Below are 22,508 nucleotides of genomic sequence, written 5' to 3' on the forward strand. Positions count from 1 at the left end.
TGCGTAATATCATGGCTTACGTGGAGTGATTTCTCCAGATTCTCTGAACCTTTTAATTATATTACGGAGCGTAGATGGTGAAATCCCTAAATTCCTTGCAATAGCTGCTTGAGAAATGTTGTTCTTAAACAATTTGCTCAGGCATTTGTTGACAAAGTGGTGACCCTCGCCCCGTCCTTGTTTGTGAACGACTGAGCATTTCACGGAAGCTGCTTTTATACCCAATCACCTGTTCCCAAATAGCCTGTTCACCTGTGGGATGTTCCAAATAAGACTTTGATGAGCATTCCTCAACTTTCTCAGTCTTTTTTGCAACATTTTTGAAACATGTTGCAAGCATCAATTTCCAAATGAGCTAATATTTGCAAAAAATAAGAACGTTTCTCAGCGTGAACATGAAATATCTTGTCTTTACAGTCTATTCAATTGAATATTACAGTGGTTCTCAAATGGGGGTACTTGAAGGTATGCCAAGGGGTACGTGAGATTTTTTTAAAATATTCTAAAAATAGCAGCAATTCAAAAATCCTTTATAAATATATTTATTGAATAATACTTCAACAAAATATAAATGTAAGTTCATAAACTGTGAAAAAAAAATACAACAATGCAATATTCAGTGTTGACAGCTAGATTTTTTTGTGGACATGTTCCATAAATATTGACGTTAAAGATTTCTTTTTTTGTGAAGAAATTTTTAGAATGAAGTTGATGAATCCAGATGGATCTCTATTACAATCCCCAAAGAGGGCACTTTAAGTTGATGATTACTTCTATGTGTAGAAGTCCTGGGTATGACGTTAAACTACATCCAGGCATGAGATGGGAGGTTGTGGGTGGGGTTAGTGAGTCCCAACTAACTTCTATAAAATGCACACAAAGAACCGTTTGCACCTTCTCTTGTGACTGGCGGACGGTCAGCGCCATAAAGCTGAGCGGGTCCCTGAGTAAATAGGCCGCGGACAACCAGCAGGACAGACTAAGTTCAACAGCCCATTAAGGCAATTAGTCTAGGAGAAGGATCTCTAATATAAAATACCCCTTCCAACCCGCACCAAGCCAGCGTGGAAGGCGTCGGCTAATAACCAGCATGAAAAGTACACCAAATGGCAGAAACATGCTGAGGCTTTCGTCTAGGAGTGGACTGACAACGGCTGATGATGATGATGTGTGGAAATCTTTATTTAGAATTGAACCACTTGTTTATTTTTCAACAAGTTTTTAGTTATTTTTATATCTTTTTTCCCAGATAGTTCAAGAAAGACCACTACAAATGAGAAATACTGTTATACAATTTAATAAATCAGAAACTCGCTCCATTTTGTCCACTAAAGACGCCGAGATCATTATCCATGCGTTTGTTACGTCTCGATTACTGTAACGTATTATTTTCGGGTCTCCCCATGTCTAGCATTAAAAGATTACAGTTGGTACAAAATGCGGCTGCTAGACTTTTGACAAGAACAAGAAAATTTGATCATATTACGCCTGTACTGGCTCACCTGCACTGGCTTCCTGTGCACTTAAGATGTGACTTTAAGGTTTTACTACTTACGTATAAAATACTACACGGTCTAGCTCCAGCCTATCTTGCCGATTGTATTGTACCATATGTCCCGGCAAGAAATCTGCGTTCAAAGGACTCCGGCTTATTAGTGATTTCCAAAGCCCAAAAAAAGTCTGCGGGCTATAGAGCGTTTTCCGTTCGAGCTCCAGTACTCTGGAATGCCCTCCCGGTAACAGTTCGAGATGGCACCTCAGTAGAAGCATTTAAGTCTCACCTTAAAACTCATTTGTATACTCTAGCCTTTAAATAGACTCACTTTTTAGACCAGTTGATCTGCCGTTTCTTTTCTTTTTCTTCTATGTCCCACTCTCCCTTGTGGAGGGGGTCCGGTCCGATGACCATGGATGAAGTACTGACTGTCCAGAGTCGAGACCCAGGATGGACCGCTCGTCGGGACCCAGGATGGACCGCTCGCCTGTATCGGTTGGGGACATCTCTACGCTGCTGATCCGCTTGAGATGGTTTCCTGTGGACGGGACTCTCACTGCTGTCTTGGAGCCACTATGGATTGAACTTTCACAGTATCATGTTAGACCCGCTCGACATCCATTGCTTTCGGTCCCCTAGAGGGGGGGGGTTGCCCACATCTGAGGTCCTCTCCAAGGTTTCTCATAGTCAGCATTGTCACTGGCGTCCCACTGAATGTGAATTCTCCCTGCCCACTGGGTGTGAGTTTTCCTTGCCCTTTTGTGGGTTCTTCCGAGGATGTTGTAGTCGTAATGATTTGTGCAGTCCTTTGAGACATTTGTGATTTGGGGCTATATAAATAAACATTGATTGATTGATTGATTGAGAAACTGATGACATAGTGCTGTATTTTACTTCTTTATCTCTTTTTTTCAACCAAAAATGCTTTGCTCTGAATAGGGGGTACGTGAATTAAAAACATGTTCACAGGCACTGAAAAAAGGTTGAGAACCACTGGAATATAAGTTGAAAAGGATTTGCAAATCATTGTACTCTATTTTTATTTACCATTTACACAACGTGACAACTTTACTGCTTTTGGAGTTTGTACATATAGAAATAGTACAATTACCATCTGAAATGTTATCACAGTTTAACGATTAATTGTATATCGTTTAACCCCTGGATGACCATTTTTACTGCGCATCATCGGACTCTCAGACACAAATCGCGGTGTAACGGTTAACCTAATTCTATTTAAAACCGTACGACAAGCTTGGGAAATAAAACTGTGTGTTCCTTTAAAGCAGGGGTCGGCAACCCAAAATGTTGAAAGAGCCATATTGGACCAAAAATACAAAAACAAATCCGTCTGGAGCCGCAAAAAATTAAAAGCCATATTACATACAGATTATGTGTCATGAGATATAAATTTAATTGAGGACTTAAAGGAAACTAAACGAGCTCCAATATAGCTACAAATTAGACATAATGATGCAATATGTACATGTAGCTAGCCTAAATAGCATGTTAGCATCGATTAGCTTGCAGTCATGCAGTGACCAAATATGTCTGATTAGCACTCCACACAAGTCAATAACATCAACATAACTCACCTTTGTGCATTCATACACAACGTTATAAGTTTGGTGAACAAAATGAGACAGAAAAAGAAGTGTTATAAATCACGTCTTAGAAAGTCAGAGAAAGTTATACATGTAAACAAACTGTGGTGAGTTCAAGGACCACCAAAATTAGTAGTACAAAAAAGCGCTCGCCAAATACTCGAATCAGTGAAGCATCCATCCATCCATCCATTTTCTGCCGCTTATTCCCGTTCGGGGTCACGGGGGACGCTGGCGCCTATCTCAACTACAATCGGGCGGAAGGCGGGGTACACCCTGGACAAGTCGCCACATCATGTTTGATATAAAAAGTGTGCTTTGTAGCAATTAGGGAGGTGTGTGTCATGTTTGTCTTCCTACAGAAACCAAATTAAAACAAAAAGTATGTTTTTTTCCCCCTCATCATTTCCATTTTTCAAATATTTTTGAAAAAGCTCAGGAGAGCCACTAGGGCGGCGCTAAAGAGCCACATGCGGCTCCAGTGACATCGCCGACTACTGGCCTGGCATGCACTTTGTACTGTTTTTACTGGTTTTGTCGGAAATATTAGACCAGGGGTGCCCACACTTTTTCTGCAGGCGAGCTACTTTTCAATTGACCAACTCGAGGGGATCTACCTCATTTATATATATCATTTATATTTATTTATTTATGAAATAGACATTTTTGTAAACAAGGTAAATGTGTTTAATGATAATACAAGCATGTGTAACACATATAGATGTCTTTCTTTCACGAAGACAAGAATATAAGTTGGTGTATTACCTGATTCTGATGACTTGCATTGATTGGAATCAGACAGTAATGATGATAACGCCCACATTTTCAAATGGAGGAGAAAAAAAGTTGTCCTTTCTGTACAAAACCACATGAAAGTGGTTGGTTTTTGGCATCTAATTCATCCAGCTTCCATACACTTTACAAGAAAAACATTGGCGGCAAATTCCGTAGCTTGCTTGATTGACATTCACGGCACCCGAGGGTCTTGTGAGATGACGCTGGCTGCTGCCAGTTCATTATTATGAAAAAATGACAGAGAGGAAGGCGAGAAACACTTTTTTATTTCAACAGACTTTCGCGCCGTCCCTTCCGTCAAAACTCTAAAGGCCGACTGCACATTTCCTATCTTCACAATAAAAGCCCTGCTTCATGCTGCCTGCGCTAACAAAATAAGAGTCTCGGAAAGTGATGTGCATGCCAGCTTTCTGAGGGATCGCTTGTGCACGCCAGTTTTCCGAGACTCTTATTTAGTTAGCGCAGGCAGCATGAAGCAGGGCTTTTATTGTGAAGATAGGAAATGTGCAGTCGGCCTTTAGAGTTTTGACGGAAGGTACGGCGCGAGACTCTGTTGAAATAAAAAGTGTTTCTCGCCTTCCTCTCGGTCATATTTTCATAATAATGATCTTGCAGCAGCCAGCGTCATCTCACAAGACCCTCCGGTACCGTGAATGTCATTTAAGTGACGTCTTGGTGAAGATTGATGATCACTAATTTTTAGGTCTATTTTTTTTAAAAACCCTGGCTCGAGATCGACTGACACACCCCCCGCGGTCGACTGGTAGCTCGCGATCGACGTAATGGGCACCCCTGTATTAGACGCTCCCTTCAGACCCCTTTTGCAAACATTCAAGGCCGTCAAAGTGCGGAAAACACAGAAAGGCAAAAACCTCGCAGCTGTTTAAAGTTTTAACAACATTAAAAAAACAGCGCTCCTCCTGGAAAAAAAGGGGAAAAGAAACATAACAATATGCATGGGAGACCAGAAGAGAAGTGGAAGCGCTGGCTTGTGAATGTTTCATAAAGCGCTGAAGTCTGGAAGATAAGTGATGCTGACAGTGAGAGCGAGGGCGCGGTGCGAGAAGACAGAAGGCAAGCGTTTATGCTGCAGCCTAACTAGCGTCACGTCCATCAGCTGCAGTCTTTTCTCAGCATATGGAAAGCCTTTATGTCCTTTCATGAAAATACATGTGCCATGTTCATTATGCTGCCGACGAGAAGGCATGATATGCTGCTTTTCCCTCTCTCACACCCACTAATTAGCATTTTGCTAGCGATTGATTTTGACCATATAGGTTCACAAATAAGAAGGTTACAAATGTAGAAGCACCAAACGACATTGAGTAATACCTCAAATGAAAGGCCCCGATGAGGGCTTTGCTTATCTGTAAATATCCTGTTTATATGTGCTAAAATGACGACTTACCGTATTTCCTTGAATTGCCGCCGGATATAATTAGCGCATGCTTAGCATTACCGCCGGGTCAAACTCGTCACGTCACGAGTGACACTTCACCTGTCATCATTTTCAAAATGGAGGAGGCTGATTTCAATAATTTGTAATTGAATACAGGGAAGAAAAAAGATTACAGTTGGTACAAAATGCGGCTGCTAGACTTTTGACAAGAACAAGAAAGTTTGATCATATTACGCCTGTACTGTATATACCTTTATATACATATATATATACCTATACTGTATATACCTTTATATACATATATACATACATATATACCTATACTGTATGTACCTTTATATACATATATACATACATATATACCTATACTGTATATACCTTTATATACATATATACATACATATATACCTATACTGTATATACCTTTATATACATATATACATACATATATACCTATACTGTATATACCTTTATATACATATATACATACATATATACCTATACTGGCTCACCTGCACTGGCTTCCTGTGCACTTAAGATGTGACTTTAAGGTTTTACTAATTACGTATAAAGTACTACACGGTCTAGCTCCATTCTATCTTGCCGATTGTATTGTACCATATGTCCCGGCAAGAAATCTGCCTTCAAAAGACTCCGGCTTATTAGTGATTCCTAGAGCCCAAAAAAAGTCTGCGGGCTATAGAGCGTTTTCCGTTCGGGCTCCAGTACTCTGGAATGCCCTCCCGGTAACAGTTCGAGATGCTACCTCAGTAGAAGCATTTAAGTCTCACCTTAAAACTCATCTGTATACTCTAGCCTTTAAATAGACCTCCTTTTAAGACCAGTTGATCTGCCGCTTCTTTTCTTTTTTCTCCTATGTCCCCCCCTCCCTTGTGGAGGGGGTCCGGTCCGATGACCATGGATGAAGTACTGGCTGTCCAGAGTCGAGACCCAGGATGGACCGCTCGCCTGTGTATCGGTTGGGGACATCTCTACGCTGCTGATCCGCCTCCGCTTGAGATGGTTTCCTGTGGACGGGACTCTCGCTGCTGTCTTGGATCCGCTTGAACTGAACTCTCGCGGCTGTGTTGGAGCCACTATGGATTGAACTTTCACAGTATCATGTTAGACCCGCTTGACATCCATTGCTTTCGGTCCCCTAAAGGGGGGGGGGGGTTGCCCACATCCGAGGTCCTCTCCAAGGTTTCTCATAGTCAGCATTGTCACTGGCGTCCCACTGGATGTGAATTCTCCCTGCCCACTGGGTGTGAGTTTTCCTTGCCCTTTTGTGGGTTCTTCCGAGGATGTTGTAGTCGTAATGATTTGTGCAGTCCTTTGAGACATTTGTGATTTAGGGCTATATAAGATTGAGAAGATTAAGAGCTATTCAGTAGGATTTAAGGTCCAAGCTATTGAATATGCTAAAAAGAACAGTAAGCAGCTATGTTTTATTAATATACCATAGCTGCGTGTGTCAAATATGAGGCGCTAGTGATCCTACTTGCGTCGACTCGGCTGCAGAAAAAGTGACAAGCAGCAAGAGTGAGCAGCGATCGTTTATTTTATTCCTCTCCTTTGCACTTTTAACATGGAGGATTACATATCTAAAATAAAACGGTTTTCTAAACTGGACTTTCAATCGAAGCAGGAGGTAATAAAGGAAGATCTCCATCGAGACAGAGAAACTTTTAAAACCGAAGAAAGATAAGGAAAACTTCTATAAACAAGTTATCGATGCTTTTGATCAGAAGGAGCTGCGCATGGACTTCATTTATAAGTAAAGGTGAGACCATAATAACGTTTTTTTTATTAAATGTGCTTTTCATGATGGTATCTTTACATCACACTCAAATTTATAAGCGCAGGCCTAAATTTACCGCATGCCTTTGGTAAGCGCCGGAGTGAGAAGAGGTTTTAAATTAATTAGCGCCCCAGCGGCAATTCAAGGAAATACGGTAATAACAAAAAACATCTTTTTTTTTTTTTCCTTAGAGGAGGACAAGATTAGCGGCCTACCTGCGCAGCAGCAGCTTGGGGTGGTTCTTGCTCTCCAGGTTGCGGTCGATGAGGTCGGAGAGCAGGTGCTTGAGGACGTCGGTGGCGTACTCCAGGCGCCCCTGCAAGGCGGTCATGATGAGCGAGGCCACGTTGCCGCGGTCCCGCATGGAGAAGGAGCGCTGCATCTCCAGGGTTCGGATGAAGGTGAGCAGGAAGACTTTGTTGTTGATGAGCTGGCCGAAGAGCTTGAGGGCCTTTTCCACGTTCTGCTGACCATTCCCCGACACCTGGAGAGGAGAAGAAGGGAGTGCTTGGATAGCAAATATTCATGGGAATAATGAGGAGCTCCATGTGTTTAGGGGCGAAGATCTTCAACTTTCCATCCGACCTTGTCTATTTTTCCTCCTTTTCTTCCTGAAGCAACAAACCTGCTCCAGTTTCCCTCCAAGCAGGCGGACAAGGAGCTCGTGGGGAGTAACTGAGAAGATCTTAATCAATTATTGACCCACGTCTGTTCAGGAGCACGGCGCCTTCATCCAGTAGCCAAATCTCAAAAGAGCGTCCGCAAGAAACACGATCCCAGGGACCAAAGTCAGTGTGCGCCTACTCTCTTACCCAAGTCTTGTTGTTACCCAACGTTACACTGCTAAGTCTTGTTGTTACCTAACATTACACTGATAAGAAGTATTGTTGTTACCTAACATTACGCTGCTAAGAAATCTTGTTGTTACCTAACGTTACACTGCTAAGTCTTGTTGTTACCTAACATTACACTGATAAGAAGTATTGTTGTTACCTAACATTACGCTGCTAAGAAATCTTGTTGTTACCTAACGTTACACTGCTAAGTCTTGTTGTTACCTAACATTACACTGATAAGAAGTATTGTTGTTACCTAACATTACGCTGCTAAGAAATCTTGTTGTTACCTAACGTTACACTGCTAAGTCTTGTTGTTACCTAACATTACACTGATAAGAAGTATTGTTGTTAACCAGCGTTACACTGCTAAGAAATCTTGTTGTTACCTAACATTACACTGCTAAAAAGTCTTGTTGTTACCTAACGTTACACTGATAAGAAGTCTTGTTGTTACCTAACATTACCTAACATCTTGTTGTTACCTAACGTTACACTGATAAGAAGTCTTGTTGTTACCTAACATTACCTAACATCTTGTTGTTACCTAACGTTACACTGCTAAGTCTTGTTGTTACCTAACGTTACACTGCTAAGTCTTGTTGTTACCTAACATTACACTGATAAGAAGTATTGTTGTTACCTAACATTACGCTGCTAAGAAATCTTGTTGTTACCTAACGTTACACTGCTAAGTCTTGTTGTTACCTAACATTACACTGATAAGAAGTATTGTTGTTACCTAACATTACGCTGCTAAGAAATCTTGTTGTTACCTAACGTTACACTGCTAAGTCTTGTTGTTACCTAACATTACACTGATAAGAAGTATTGTTGTTACCTAACATTACGCTGCTAAGAAATCTTGTTGTTACCTAACGTTACACTGCTAAGTCTTGTTGTTACCTAACATTACACTGATAAGAAGTATTGTTGTTACCTAACATTACGCTGCTAAGAAATCTTGTTGTTACCTAACGTTACACTGCTAAGTCTTGTTGTTACCTAACATTACACTGATAAGAAGTATTGTTGTTAACCAGCGTTACACTGCTAAGAAATCTTGTTGTTACCTAACATTACACTGCTAAAAAGTCTTGTTGTTACCTAACGTTACACTGATAAGAAGTCTTGTTGTTACCTAACATTACCTAACATCTTGTTGTTACCTAACGTTACACTGATAAGAAGTCTTGTTGTTACCTAACATTACACTGATAAGAAGTATTGTTGTTACCCAGCGTTACACTGCTAAGAATTCTTGTTGTTACCTAACATTACACTGCTAAGAAGTATTGTTGTTGCATAACATTACACTGATAAGTCTTGTTGTTACCTAACAATACACTGCTAAAAAGTCTTGTTGTTACCTAACGTTACACTGCTAAGAAGTCTTGTTGTTACCTAACGTTACACTGCTAAGAAGTCCTGTTGTTACCTAACATTACACTGCTAAGAAGTCTTGTTGTTACCTAACGTTACACTGCTAAGAAGTCTTGTTGTTACCTAACGTTACACTGCTAAGAAGTCTTGCTGTTACCGAACGTTACACTGATAAGAAGTCTTGTTGTTACCCAACGTTACACTGCTAAGTGTTGCTGTTACCTAACATTACACTACAAAGTCTTGTTGTTACCTAATGTTAAACTGCTAAGGAGTTTTGTTGTTACCTAACATTACACTGATAAGAAGTCTCGCAGTTACCTAACGTTACACTGATAAGAAATCTTGTTTTTACCTAACATTACACTGCTAAGAAGTCTTGTTGTTACCCAAGGTTACACAGCTAAGAAGTCTTGTTACCTAACATTACACTGATAAGAAGTCTTGTTGTTACCTAACATTACACTGATAAGAAGTATTGTTACCTAACCTTACACTGCTAAGAAGTCTTGTTGTTACCCAAGGTTACACAGCTAAGAAGTCTTGTTACCTAACATTACACTGATAAGAAGTCTTGTTGTTACCTAACATTACACTGATAAGAAATCTTGTTACCCAACGTCACACTGCTAAGAAGTCTTGTTGTTACTTAAAGTCATGCAAATAAGAAGTATTGTTACCCAACGTTACATTGCTAAAGAGTCTTGTTGTTACCCAATGTCACACTGCTAAGAAATCTTGTTGTTATCTAAGAAGTGTTGCTGTTACCCAGAATTACACTAACAAGAAGTCTTGTTGTTACCCAACATTACACTGATAATAAATCTTGTTACCCAACGCCACACTGCTAAGAAGTCTTGTTGTTACTTAAAGTTATGCAAATAAGAAGTCTTGTTACCCAACGTTACATTGCTAAAGAGTCTTGTTGTTACCCAACACTACATTGATAAGAAGTATTGTTGTAATCTAAGAATGCTTGCTGTTACCCAGAATAACACTAATAAGAAGTCTTGTTGTTACCTAACGTTACACGGATAAGAAGTTACTTTTGTTCTAGTAAGCGTCACCAAGATTGCGTTTTGACTTCCACTCCTTTTTCAATAGTGCTATGAATACGAGGCCACAGTGGGAGAAAATGCAAGTCGTGAGTTGAACTTAAAGAACTCTCCCCATCGTCCTTCCTGAGCGTTGTTCATTTTTGCACCATCGGCCATGGAAGAAATGGTCATGTGATCAACGGTCACCTCCAGCTCCCTGAGGACGGGGTGGTCCTCGATGCCGGGGAACAGCACCCTCATGGCGTACGTCCTGTAGTCCAGGTGAGGGATGCCGGCTCGGTCCAGGTCGCTGGTGAGCTCGTTGATGTCGGTCTGCAGCTCGGCGAAGGCTTGATTTGAATGAGATGAGAAAGAAAAGCTGTCAGTAGAGTTTTCTTTCATCCGCCCCCGGGACCAAATATGTTATTATTTTTTTTTTTTTTTATCTTCACGCCGTTCACTTCAGAGAAACTCAATATTTCACGTCGGACAAAAAACTCACACTCCCCTCCCCCCACACTTTTATCTGGCAGACAGTAAATTGGGCCCAGCAGTGTGTGGATCATCTCAGCGTGAGGCTGCAGGTGAGTGCCGCCTAATTGGCTGCCATCCTGACTACCGTCTGCACGCCCTGGGGGGGTGAGCCCCCCCTCACCTCCCCCTTGCTAACCTATCACAGGAGCACCCCCCCCCCCCCCCGCCCCCTCTGTGGAGTCATCCAGCCTTCGCCCTGATTCCCTTGAGGGCGAAGAGGTGCCCATCTAAATCCATCCCAGAGGCGCCACTCTGCTAATCTTCTCTTTCCCGAAGGCTGGCAGTGAGCTGGCGATCCTGTCAAGAAGTTTCCTGGACTACAACTTCAGCAGACCAAGGTGAACATCTCCAACGGATACTCAAAATATACGGGAACAGCAGCCTAATGAATGACGTCCACACATTTGTCTTATAGATGATCTTTGATCACCTTTTTTTTACAGCGGATTCCTAAAAAAGGTTAGGTCACGCCTGTCATATAAAGGATCTTTGATAATGTTTCGGTGGTAAATTCCTTAAAAAAACAAATCCCTCCTGTCCTTTAATGATCTTTGATGACATTTTCTGCATGAGGTCCCTTAAAAACAACAGAGCACTCCTGTCACACAGAAGATCTTTGACTAGTGGTTTTTGGCAGTATGGTTGCTGAAAGACAGTAGTTTAGGTCTCTCATATAAATATGATCTTTGATTAGACTTTTTGCATGAGGTCCCTAAAAACAGCTGAGCACTCCTGTCACACAGAAGATCTATGAGAAGGTTTTATTTGCAGCAGATTCATAAAAAAGAAGGAGATAACTCCTGTCATATGGAAGATCTTTGATAACGCTTTTGCAGAAAATTACGGAAAAACATCAAATCTGCCCTGTCATTAAAATGATCTTTGACCAACATTTTTTTTGTATTAGGTCACTATTAACAGCAGGGCACTCCTGTCACACAGAAGATCTTCGACTAGTGTTGTTGGCAGTATGGTTGCTTAAAGACAACAGTTTAGGTCTCTCATATATATGATCTTTGATTAGATTTTTTTTGCATGAGGTCCCTAAAAACAGCTGAGCACTCCTGTCACACAGAAGATCTTTGACAAGGTTTTATTTGCAGCAGATTCCTAAAAAAAAAAGAAGCAGATAACTCCTGTCATATGGAAGATCTCTGATAAGGTTTTTGCAGAAAATGACAGAAAAACATAAAATCTGCCCTTTCATTTAATAGATCTTTGACCAACATTTTTTTTGTATTAGGTCACTATTAACAGCAGGGCACTCCTGTCACACAGAAGATCTTCGACTAGTGGTTTTGCCAGTATGATTGCTTAAAGACAACAGTTTAGGTCTCTCATATATATATATGATCTTTGATTAGACTTTTTTGCATGAAGTCCCTACAAACAGCTGAGCACTCCTGTCACACAGAAGATCTTGGACAAGGTTTTATTTGCAGCAGATTCATAAAAAAGAAGGAGATAACTCCTGTCATATGGAAGATCTTTGATAAGGTTTTTGCAGAAAATGACGGAAAAACATCAAATCTGCCCTGTCATTTAAATGATCTTTGACCAACATTGTTTTTGTATTAGGTCACTACAAACAGCAGAGCACTCCTGTCACACAGAAGATCTTTGACTAGTGGTTTTGGCAAATCCCATGGGCAAAGAGAAGACCTTCTGGAGGAAATTTCTGTGGTCAGATGCTACAGAAATGTAGCTATTTGGCCACAATACTCAGCAATATATTTGGAGGAGAAAAGGTGAGGCCTTTAATCCCAGGAACACCATGACTACTGACATGCATGGTGGTGGTAGTATTATGCTCTGGGCCTGTTTTGCTGCCAATGGAACTGCTGCTTTAAATGAGACAATGAAAAAGGAGGATTAGCTCCAAATTCTTCAGGACAAGCTAAATTCATCAGCCCGGAGGTTGGGTCTTGGGCGCAGTTGGGTGTTCCAACAGGACAATGACCCCCAAACACGCCTCATAAGTGATAAAAGAATGGCTAAATCAGGCTAGAATGAAGGTTTTGGAATGGCCTTCCCAACGTCCTAACTTAACGGTGTGGACAATGCTGAAGAAACAAGTCCATGTCAGAAAAGCAACACATTTAGCTGAACTGCAGCAATTTTGTGGTGAAAAATGTAAGCAGAAGCTTGTGGATGGCTACCAAAAGCACCTTATTGCAGTGAAACCAAGGGACATGTAAGCAAATATTAACATTGCTGTATGTATACTTTTGATTGCTCACATTTTCAGTAGAGCCATAATAAATTCATAGGCAAACTTTATGAATGTTTTTTTGTGTGACCAACAAGTATGTGCTCCAATCACTACATCACAAAAAAATAATCAATCAATGTTTACTTATATAGCCCTAAATCACTAGTGTCTCAAAGGGCTGCACAAACCACTACGACATCCTCGGTAGGCCCACATAAGGGCAAGGAAAACTCACACCCAGTGGGACATCGGTGACAATAATGACTATGAGAACCTTGGAGAGGAGGAAAGCAATGGATGTCGAGCGGGTCTAACATGATACTGTGAAACTTCAATCCATAATGGATCCAACACAATCGCGAGAGTCCACCTTCTTAAAAGACCTAACCTCGATCCTGACCTCATGGTAAACTCACCTTCCCTTTATTTCAAAAATCCTCGAAAAAATTGTTGCGGAGCAGTTAAATGAACACTTAGCGTCTAACAATCCATGTGAAACCTTTCAATCCGGTTTCAGGGCAAATCACTCGCAAAAATGACTAATGATCTATTGCTAACGATGGATTCTGATGCGTCATCTATGTTGCTGCTCCTCGATCTTAGCGCTGCTTTCGATACCGTCGATCATAATATTTTATTAGAACGTATCAAAACACGAATTGGTATGTCAAACTTAGCCCTGTCTTGGTTTAACTCTTATCTTACTGATAGGATGCAGTGTGTCTCCCATAACAATGTGACCTCGGACTACGTTAAGGTAACGTGTGGAGTTCCCCAGGGTTCGGTCCTTGGCCCTGCACTCTTCAGCATCTACATGCTGCCGCTAGGTGACATCATACGCAAATACGGTGTTAGCTTTCACTGTTATGCTGATGACACCCAACTCTACATGCCCCTAAAGCTGACCAACACGCCGGACTGTAGTCAGCTGGAGGCGTGTCTTAATGAAATTAAACAATGGATGTCCGCTAACTTTTTGCAACTCAACGCCAAAAAAACGGAAATGCTGATTATCGGTCCTGCTAGACACTGACCTCTATTTAATAATACAACTTTAACATTTGACAACCAAACAATTAAACAAGGCGACACGGTAAACAATCTGGGTATTAAGCGTTACTAAAATGGCCTTCTTTCATCTCCGTAATATCGCTAAAATTCGCTCCATTCTGTCCACTGAAGACGCTGAGATCATTATCCATGCGTTTGTTACGTCTCGCCTCGACTACTGTAACGTATTATTTTCGAAATGATTGGAAACTCAAGACAGTCATGACATCATGTTCTTTAAAAGTGTACGTACACTTTTGATCGTGACTGTAACTGTGCTATTACTGCATTATTCCAACTGTGCAGCACACCACTGATATATATACTTGACGCGTAAGTGCAGTCACACAAGAAGTAATGCATGGGTAAGTTTCACAGCACTAAAAGTATCCCAGTACCTTCTTTGCACTCCAGGGCCACGCGTGACTCCAGGTTGTCCATCTGCATCTGCAGGCGCTTCAGCGTCAGGTCGTTCTCGCGCGACTTCCGCTTGTAGGCGATGAGGACCAGGATGACGATGATGAGGAGGAGCCCCCCGCCGGCGGCGATGCTGACGATGGCGGGCAGGGTGAGCAGACTGTCCGACACGATGTGCACGGCGCCGGGGGACACGTGGAGGCCGCCCACCTGGACCTGCGCATGCGGGCGTTCTATGTGAGTCGGCTTTTACTTGGTGACAATCTTCAAAACATCTGGACATTCATTAACGTTCTGCAACCTTTTTTTAACACTATCCTTGTTAGAATAATCATGTGTATATATTATCACACAGCTTTAATATGCTTCAAGTCTGTTGCTATAGTTATTAGCTATTGTGCTCAAGCTGCATGTTTTCTATCTGTGCAAGGACAAAACTTCTTGTCTGAGGGATGTTATCTTTGTTTTAGGCCGCTAACAGCCAAGAACTTCAAGCACCTCAACGAAGATAAGATGACAGCACGCAGACGAAGCAGAAACAAGGAAATCACAAGGCCCAGCACATTCCATCACATATTGTGCGTACTGGACCTGCTTTGCATAATATATGTGACCACTCCTTTTAGAGGCGGCCTCAGTGATGTTGACTAACTAACTCCTGAATAAATAGAGGGACGCGGGAGCTGTACCTTAGACTGTGACTAAGTGTGCAGCGCCATGCGTTCTCCTCATGAGCTAAATTAAACTCTGTCTCTGCTTGGTTCCTTGCTTTTTGTCTGATTAATAGATGTCATCAGTGTTTGAACCTGACAATCCTACAATCCTTAGCTTTTTGCAGCATTCTTTGAATATTCTTCAACAATCTGCAACATTTTAAAAATATCCAACATCTGGTTTTCAATTGAATCCAACTTTATTCGTCTTTATTTTTTTTTATATTTTCCCCTCACCTCCATCTACCCGTACGGTCTGTTGTATGTTTTACTGTTGCATCATCATTATAACTACCATTATTTACAACTATGTTAGAATTATTAGGGCTGGCAAAGTTCACACCAGTGTTCATTTTGACAGCAGTTTTTTTTTTATTTAATCATAGTCTTTTGACGACCATGTATTTTAGCTTTAGTTGATTAAATTCCTCGACATTTTAGTCGACCAAAATGACAGTAAATGTAAAATTTAAAGCGTAACGATATCGCATCTTTGAAGATGTCTGCAAACCACTTTTATGAGGGTTATTGCAGAACATCTCAAAAATTGAACTCACAACAATAACTGCATGACATGAATATTTTAATAAGTACGATTAACATTAACTTTACTTGGTTTTATTATTTAACTGAAATTTAGCACTGTTTTTAGATGTTGAACAATACGACTAAAATGATCATATCAACTAGTTTGACTCCACTAGTGAGTGTGCACAGTAAACTTGTAATTTATGGCTTAACTTGTATTGTTGTACTGTAAATATTGGTTTGTGCTTTTCAACAGTCCGCTAATTTGAGCAGGAAAAGGCTGAACACCATCTTTATTTCCTACCTGTCAACTGTCAGTTTACCATGAATTGATTAACGTGGACCCCGACTTAAACAAGTTGAAAAACATTTTGGGGTTTTACCATTTAGTGGTCAATTGTGCAGAATATGTACTGTACTGTGCAATCTACTAATAAAAGTTTCAATCAATCATCTTTGTTTTTTTACCTGGGTTGTCCTACTCTGTTGCGCGGCACTTGAACGCACCATGAAACAACCACGTGTTTTTTCCTCCGAGGAACGATGGATTATCGTCATTCCGTGCTAAAACAGCACAGCTTGTAGGTCCGATGTGCACAACTGAATAACGTAGTTGTTTAGACGGTAATGTATTAATAAAAGTTCGGATTGGAGAGTGTTGTTTTTAGCGAGGAAACACTCTTGTTTCCGGGTTAGCATTTAAGCTAGCGAGCCGGAAGCAGCCAGTCTGTGACTTTATCAAAGTGCAGTTTTATCATAGTCAGTACTGAGTAACTGATGAGTAACCTGTTTGTTTAATGATTACGGCAACAAATAATGCACAAAAACATAAAAATAGCAATGAGCAAATTCATAGCCAGGAATTTCTCTTAAGCAACTAAAACAATAATATATATTAAATAATAATACATTAAAATAAAAAAATTAAGGCAAATTGAGCCACAATAACTTAACAGCACCATAGGTTCAGTAGGCATTTATTGATTGATTGATTGATTGATTGAAACTTTTATTAGTAGATTGCACAGTACAGTACATATTCCCTACAATTGACCACTAAATGGTAACACCCCAATAAGTTTTTCAACGTTAATCAATTACTTAATAAATGACCAAGTCGAGGTGATCTACCTCATATATACATACACACACATATCATATATATATATATATATATGTAATTTATAGTTTTTTATTTTGCTGTTTTTGTTGAAATGTTAAAGGTGTTTTAATGAATATACATGCATGTTTAACATATAGATTCCTATCTTTCATGAAGACAAGAATACAAGTTGGTGTATTACCTGATTCTGATGACTTGCATTGATTGGAATCAGACAGTATAGTGCTGATAATGTCCACGTTTTCAAATGGAGGAGAAAAAAAAAGTTCCCCTTTTCTGTCTAATACCACATGAAAGTCGTTGGTTTTTGGCATCTTATTTGTTCAGCTTCCACATTCGTTTTTATACACTTTACAAGAAATACATTGGCGGCAAACTCCGTAGCTTGCTAGCTTGTTTGCGCTAGCTTTCGGAGACTCTTATTTTGTTAGCGCAGGCGCGATGGAGCGGCACTTTTATTGTGAAGACAGGAACTGTGCGATCAGTCTTTAGGCTTTTGACGGGAAGTACGGTTGAAATAAAAAGTGTCTTTTTTCCTTTACACTTTTGATTGATTGATTGATGGATTGAAACTTGTATTAGTAGATTGCACAGTACAGTACATATTCCGTACAATTGAGCACTAAATGGTAACACCCCAATAAGTTTGTCAACTTTTTTATGTCGGATTCGACGTGTGACGGTCACGTGACCGCCTGGTTTCGTTTGATTGGTCCAACGTCACCAGTGACTGCATTTGATTGGTGAAACGCAGGCATGGGTAGTTCCTACTTTGAATGCGTGTCTGACAAAATCAAAACAAAACGTGCATTAACAGATCGATAAAGAAAAAGTAGCGAGTAGCGAGCTGTTTGTAGATAAATGGAGCGGAGTAAAAGTAGCGTTTCTTCTCTATAAATATACTCAAGTAAAAGTAAAAGTATGTTGCATAAAAAGTACTCTTAGAAGTACAATTTATCCCAAAAGTTACTCAAGTAGATGTAACGGAGTAAATGTAGACTATGACACCTGTGAAGTGAAAACCATTTCTATCTGTTGAAGCTCATGGAGAGAATGCCAAGAGTGTGCAAAGCAGTAATCAGAGCAAAGGGTGGCAATTTTAAAGAAACTAGAATACAAAACATGTTTTCAGTTATTTCATCTTTTTTTTTGTTAAGTACATAACTCCATATATGTTAATTCATAGTTTTGATGTGACAATCTATATATATGTATATATATATAAAAATATATTTTCCCTTTCTCTTTATTGAGCATGGATGATTTAATATAATACTGTGCATACAGAAGACAAAAATAGCAACGCTCACATTTTTCGATTAAATATTTGAATTTTTTGATAGCTCTAGTAATTATACCACGTTGAGTTTTGACTGAGGATGAACCAAACAGTTATTCTGTCTCAATGTATGATTTTTTTTTCTAATAGATGATATATGATTGTACTATCATTATAGACATGCAATTACACCGTCAATGTCATCATCTTCCCATAAAACAAGGGCTGTGTTAGAGTCAAAGCACACACACACACACACACACACACACACACACACACACACACGCACGCACAAAAGGACACACATTCCTGTATTTGTTACCTTCTTGAGACCTAATATATACATACTATGCAAATATAAAAGAGCTTCTGTGAAAAATGAGTTGGAATTTTACAAGAAAAATTTCACAATTTCACAAGAAAAACGTAAAATTTTGTCAGTGTTATAATAAAAGTAGTCATTTTACTCAACGCAAATCAAAATTTTACAAGAAAAACTGAACCTTTTTTGCAATATCATGATAAAAGTTGGAATTTTACTCCGAACTGTTGTAATTTTCCCAAAAAAAGCTTAACATGTTGGCAATTTTATGAAAAGAGTCGGAATTTTACTCGACAGAAGTCCCAATTTTAGAAGAAAACTTGACATTTTTTAACAATTTTATTATAATAATCACAATTTTACTTGGCAAAATTATGACAAAAGTCATAATTAACCATTTCTCCCACCCACTCAAAGACGATATTAAAGACTAAAAAGTCAAAATTTTTCACAAAAAAAAATGTCACTATTTAACAACAACACAAAAATTGGCAACATTGTGAAAAAAGTCAGAATTTCATATGACAGATGTCACCATTTTGCATTAAAAAAGTAATAATTTCACAAGAAAAAATTGCAATATTACAGAAACAGAAAGAATGTGAGAAATTCTTCCCAATTTTATAGGAAAAAAGTCGACACATTGAGAGAAAAAGACTGCTTTTAGTAAAAATGTGTGTTTGTTTGTTTCTAATTGTTTTTTAATCTTCATGAACTACTTCAAGTTACTACAGTATGTCTCTATATACATATTTATAAAAACATTTTAAAAACATTTTGGCCAAAAGGGGCGCATTTCAATTATCTTACACACACTTGTTATTTCATATGTTGACCAGAAAAATTCCTCCTTTTTGGGACCACCCTCATTTTGATAGATGTCACCAGCAGGGGTGCAAATGAGACATTCTCTCTTTATGTCATCACTTGTTCACACCTCCTCATATGGAAGCTACATTTCCTTCTTTATGTCTCCAGAAGAGTAGAAATACAACACACACACACACACACACACACACACACGCACACGCACACGCGCGCACAAAAGGACACACATTCCTGTATTTGTTACCTTCTTGAGACCTAATATGTACATACTATGCAAATATAAAAGAGCTTGTTGTGAAAAATTAGTTGGAATTTTACAAGAAAAATTTCAAAATTTCACAAGAAAAACAGAATTTTGTCAGTGTTATAATAAAAGTAGTCATTTTACTCAACGCAAATCAAAATTTTACAAGAAAAACTGAACCTTTTTTCCAATATCATGATAAAAGTTGGAATTTTACTCAAAACTGTTGCAATTTTCAAAAAAAAAAAAGCTTAACATTTTGGCAATTTTATGAAAAGAGTCGGAATTTTACTCGACAAAAGTCACAATTTTAGAAGAAAAACTTGAAATGTTTTAACAATTTTATTATAATAATCACAATTTTACTTGGCAAAATTATGACAAAAGTCATAATTAACCATTTCTCCCACCCACTCAAAGACGATATTAAAGACTAAAAAGTCGGAATTTTTCTAAAAAAAAATGTCACTATTTTACAACACAAAAATTGGCAACATTGTGAAAAAAGTCAGAATTTCATATGACAGATGTCACCATTTTGCATTAAAAAAGTAATAATTTCACAAGAAAACATTGCAATATTACAGAAACAGAAAGAATGTGAGAAATTCTTCCCAATTTTATAGGAAAAAAGTCGACACATTGAGAGAAAAAGACTGCTTTTAGTAAAAATTTGTGTTTGTTTGTTTCTAATTGTTTTTTAATCTTCATGAACTACTTCAAGTTACTACAGTATGTCTCTATATACATATTTATAAAAACATTTTAAATGCATTTTGGCCAAAAGGGGCGCATTTCAATTATCTTACACACACTTGTTGTTTCATATGTTGACCAGAAAAATTCCTCATTTCGATAGATGTCACCAGCAGGGGTGCAAATGAGACATTCTCTCTTTATGTCATCACTTGTTCACACCTCCTCATATGGAAGCTACATTTCCTTCTTTATGTCTCCAGAAGGGTAAAAATACAAGAACACACACACACGCGCACACACACACACACACACCACACACACACACACACACACACACACACGCACAAAAGGACACACATTCCTGTATTTGTTACCTTCTTGAGACCTAATATATACATACTATGCAAATATAAAAGAGCTTGTTGTGAAAAATGAGTTGGAACGTTACAAAAAAAAATTCACAATTTCACAAGAAAAACTTAAAATTTTGTCAGTGTTATAATAAAAGTAGTCATTTTACTCAACGCAGATCAAAATTTTACAAGAAAAACTGAAAATTTTTTCCAATATCATGATAAAAGTTGGAATTGTACTCCAAACTGTTGCAATTTTACAAAAAAAAAGCTTAACATGTTGGCAATTTTATGAAAAGAGTCGGAATTTTACTCGACAAAAGTCACAATTTTAGAAGAAAAACTTGAAATTTTTTAACAATTTTATTATAATAATCACAATTTTACTTGGCAAAATTATGACACAAGTCATAATTAACCATTTCTCCCACCCACTCAAAGACGATATTAAAGACTAAAAAGTCAAAATTTTTCTAAAAAAAAAATGTCACTATTTTACAACAACACAAAAATTGGCAACATGGTGAAAAAAGTCAGACTTTCATATGACAGATGTCACCATTTTGCATTAAAAAAGTAATAATTTCACAAGCAAATATTGCAATATTACAGAAACAGAAATAATGTGAGAAATTCTTCCCAATTTTATAGGAAAAGTCGACACATTGAGAGAAAAAGACTAATTTTAGTAAAAATTTGTGTTTGTTTGTTTCTAATTGTTTTTTAATCTTCATGAACTACTTCAAGTTACTACAGTATGTCTCTATATACATATTTATAAAAACATTTTAAATACATTTTGGCCGAAAGGGGCGCATTTCAATTATCTTACACACACTTGTTATTTCATATGTTGACCGGAAAAATTCCTTGTTTTTGGGACCACCCTCATTTTGATAGATGTCACCAGCAGGGGTGCAAATGAGACATTCTCTCTTTATGTCATCACTTGTTCACACCTCCTCATATGGAAGCTACATTTCCTTCTTTATGTCTCCAGAAGAGTAGAAATACAAGAACACACACACACACTCGCACAAAAGGACACACACACACACACACACACACACACACACACACACACACACACACACACACGCACAAAAGGACACACATTCCTGTATTTGTTACCTTCTTGAGACCTAATATATACATACTATGCAAATATAAAAGAGCTTGTTGTGAAAAATGAGTTGGAACTTTACAAAAAAAAATTCACAATTTCACAAGAAAAACTTAAAATTTTGTCAGTGTTATAATAAAAGTCGTCATTTTACTCAACGCAAATCAAAATTTTACAAGAAAAACTGAACATTTTTGGCAATATCATGATAAAAGTTGGAATTTTACTCAAAACTGTTGCAATTTTCCCAACAAAAAAGCTTAACATGTTGGCAATTTTATGAAAAGAGTCGGAATTTTACTCGACAAAAGTCACAATTTTAGAAGAAAACTTAAAAATTTTTACCATTTTTTTATAATAATCACAATTTTACTTGGCAAAATTATGACAAAAGTCATAATTAACCATTTCTCCCACCAACTCAAAGACGATATTAAAGACTAAAAAGTCAAAATTTTTCTAAAAATAAAATGTCACTATTTTACAACAACACAAAAATTTGCAACACTGTGAAAAAAGTCAGAATTTTATGACAGATATCACCATTTTGCAATAAAAAAGTAATAATTTCACAAGAAAACATTGCAATATTACAGAAAAAGAAAGAATGTGAGAAATTCTTCCCAATTTTATAGGAAAAAAGTCGACACATTGAGAGAAAAAGACTGCTTTTAGTAAAAATTTGTGTTTGTAATTGTTTTTTAATCTTCATGAACTACTTCAAGTTACTACA

At 38.4% G+C, this 22,508-nt stretch overlaps 1 protein-coding gene across 1 annotated transcript in view; it reads right to left on the reverse strand.

The window, feature by feature from the left end:
• Positions 1–22,508, reverse strand: part of plxna2 (plexin A2) — an 801,241-nt gene that overhangs the window by 66,362 nt on the left and 712,371 nt on the right. The window contains exons 20-22 of the mRNA XM_061902603.1: positions 14,545–14,779; positions 10,558–10,700; positions 7,310–7,578 (exon numbers count right to left, since the gene is read on the reverse strand). Of these exons, the coding sequence (XP_061758587.1) occupies positions 7,310–7,578; positions 10,558–10,700; positions 14,545–14,779 (647 nt within the window). The remainder of the gene's footprint in view (positions 1–7,309; positions 7,579–10,557; positions 10,701–14,544; positions 14,780–22,508) is intronic.

Source organism: Nerophis ophidion, linkage group LG06 (assembly GCF_033978795.1).
Source record: "Nerophis ophidion isolate RoL-2023_Sa linkage group LG06, RoL_Noph_v1.0, whole genome shotgun sequence".
Classification (NCBI taxonomy): domain Eukaryota; kingdom Metazoa; phylum Chordata; class Actinopteri; order Syngnathiformes; family Syngnathidae; genus Nerophis; species Nerophis ophidion.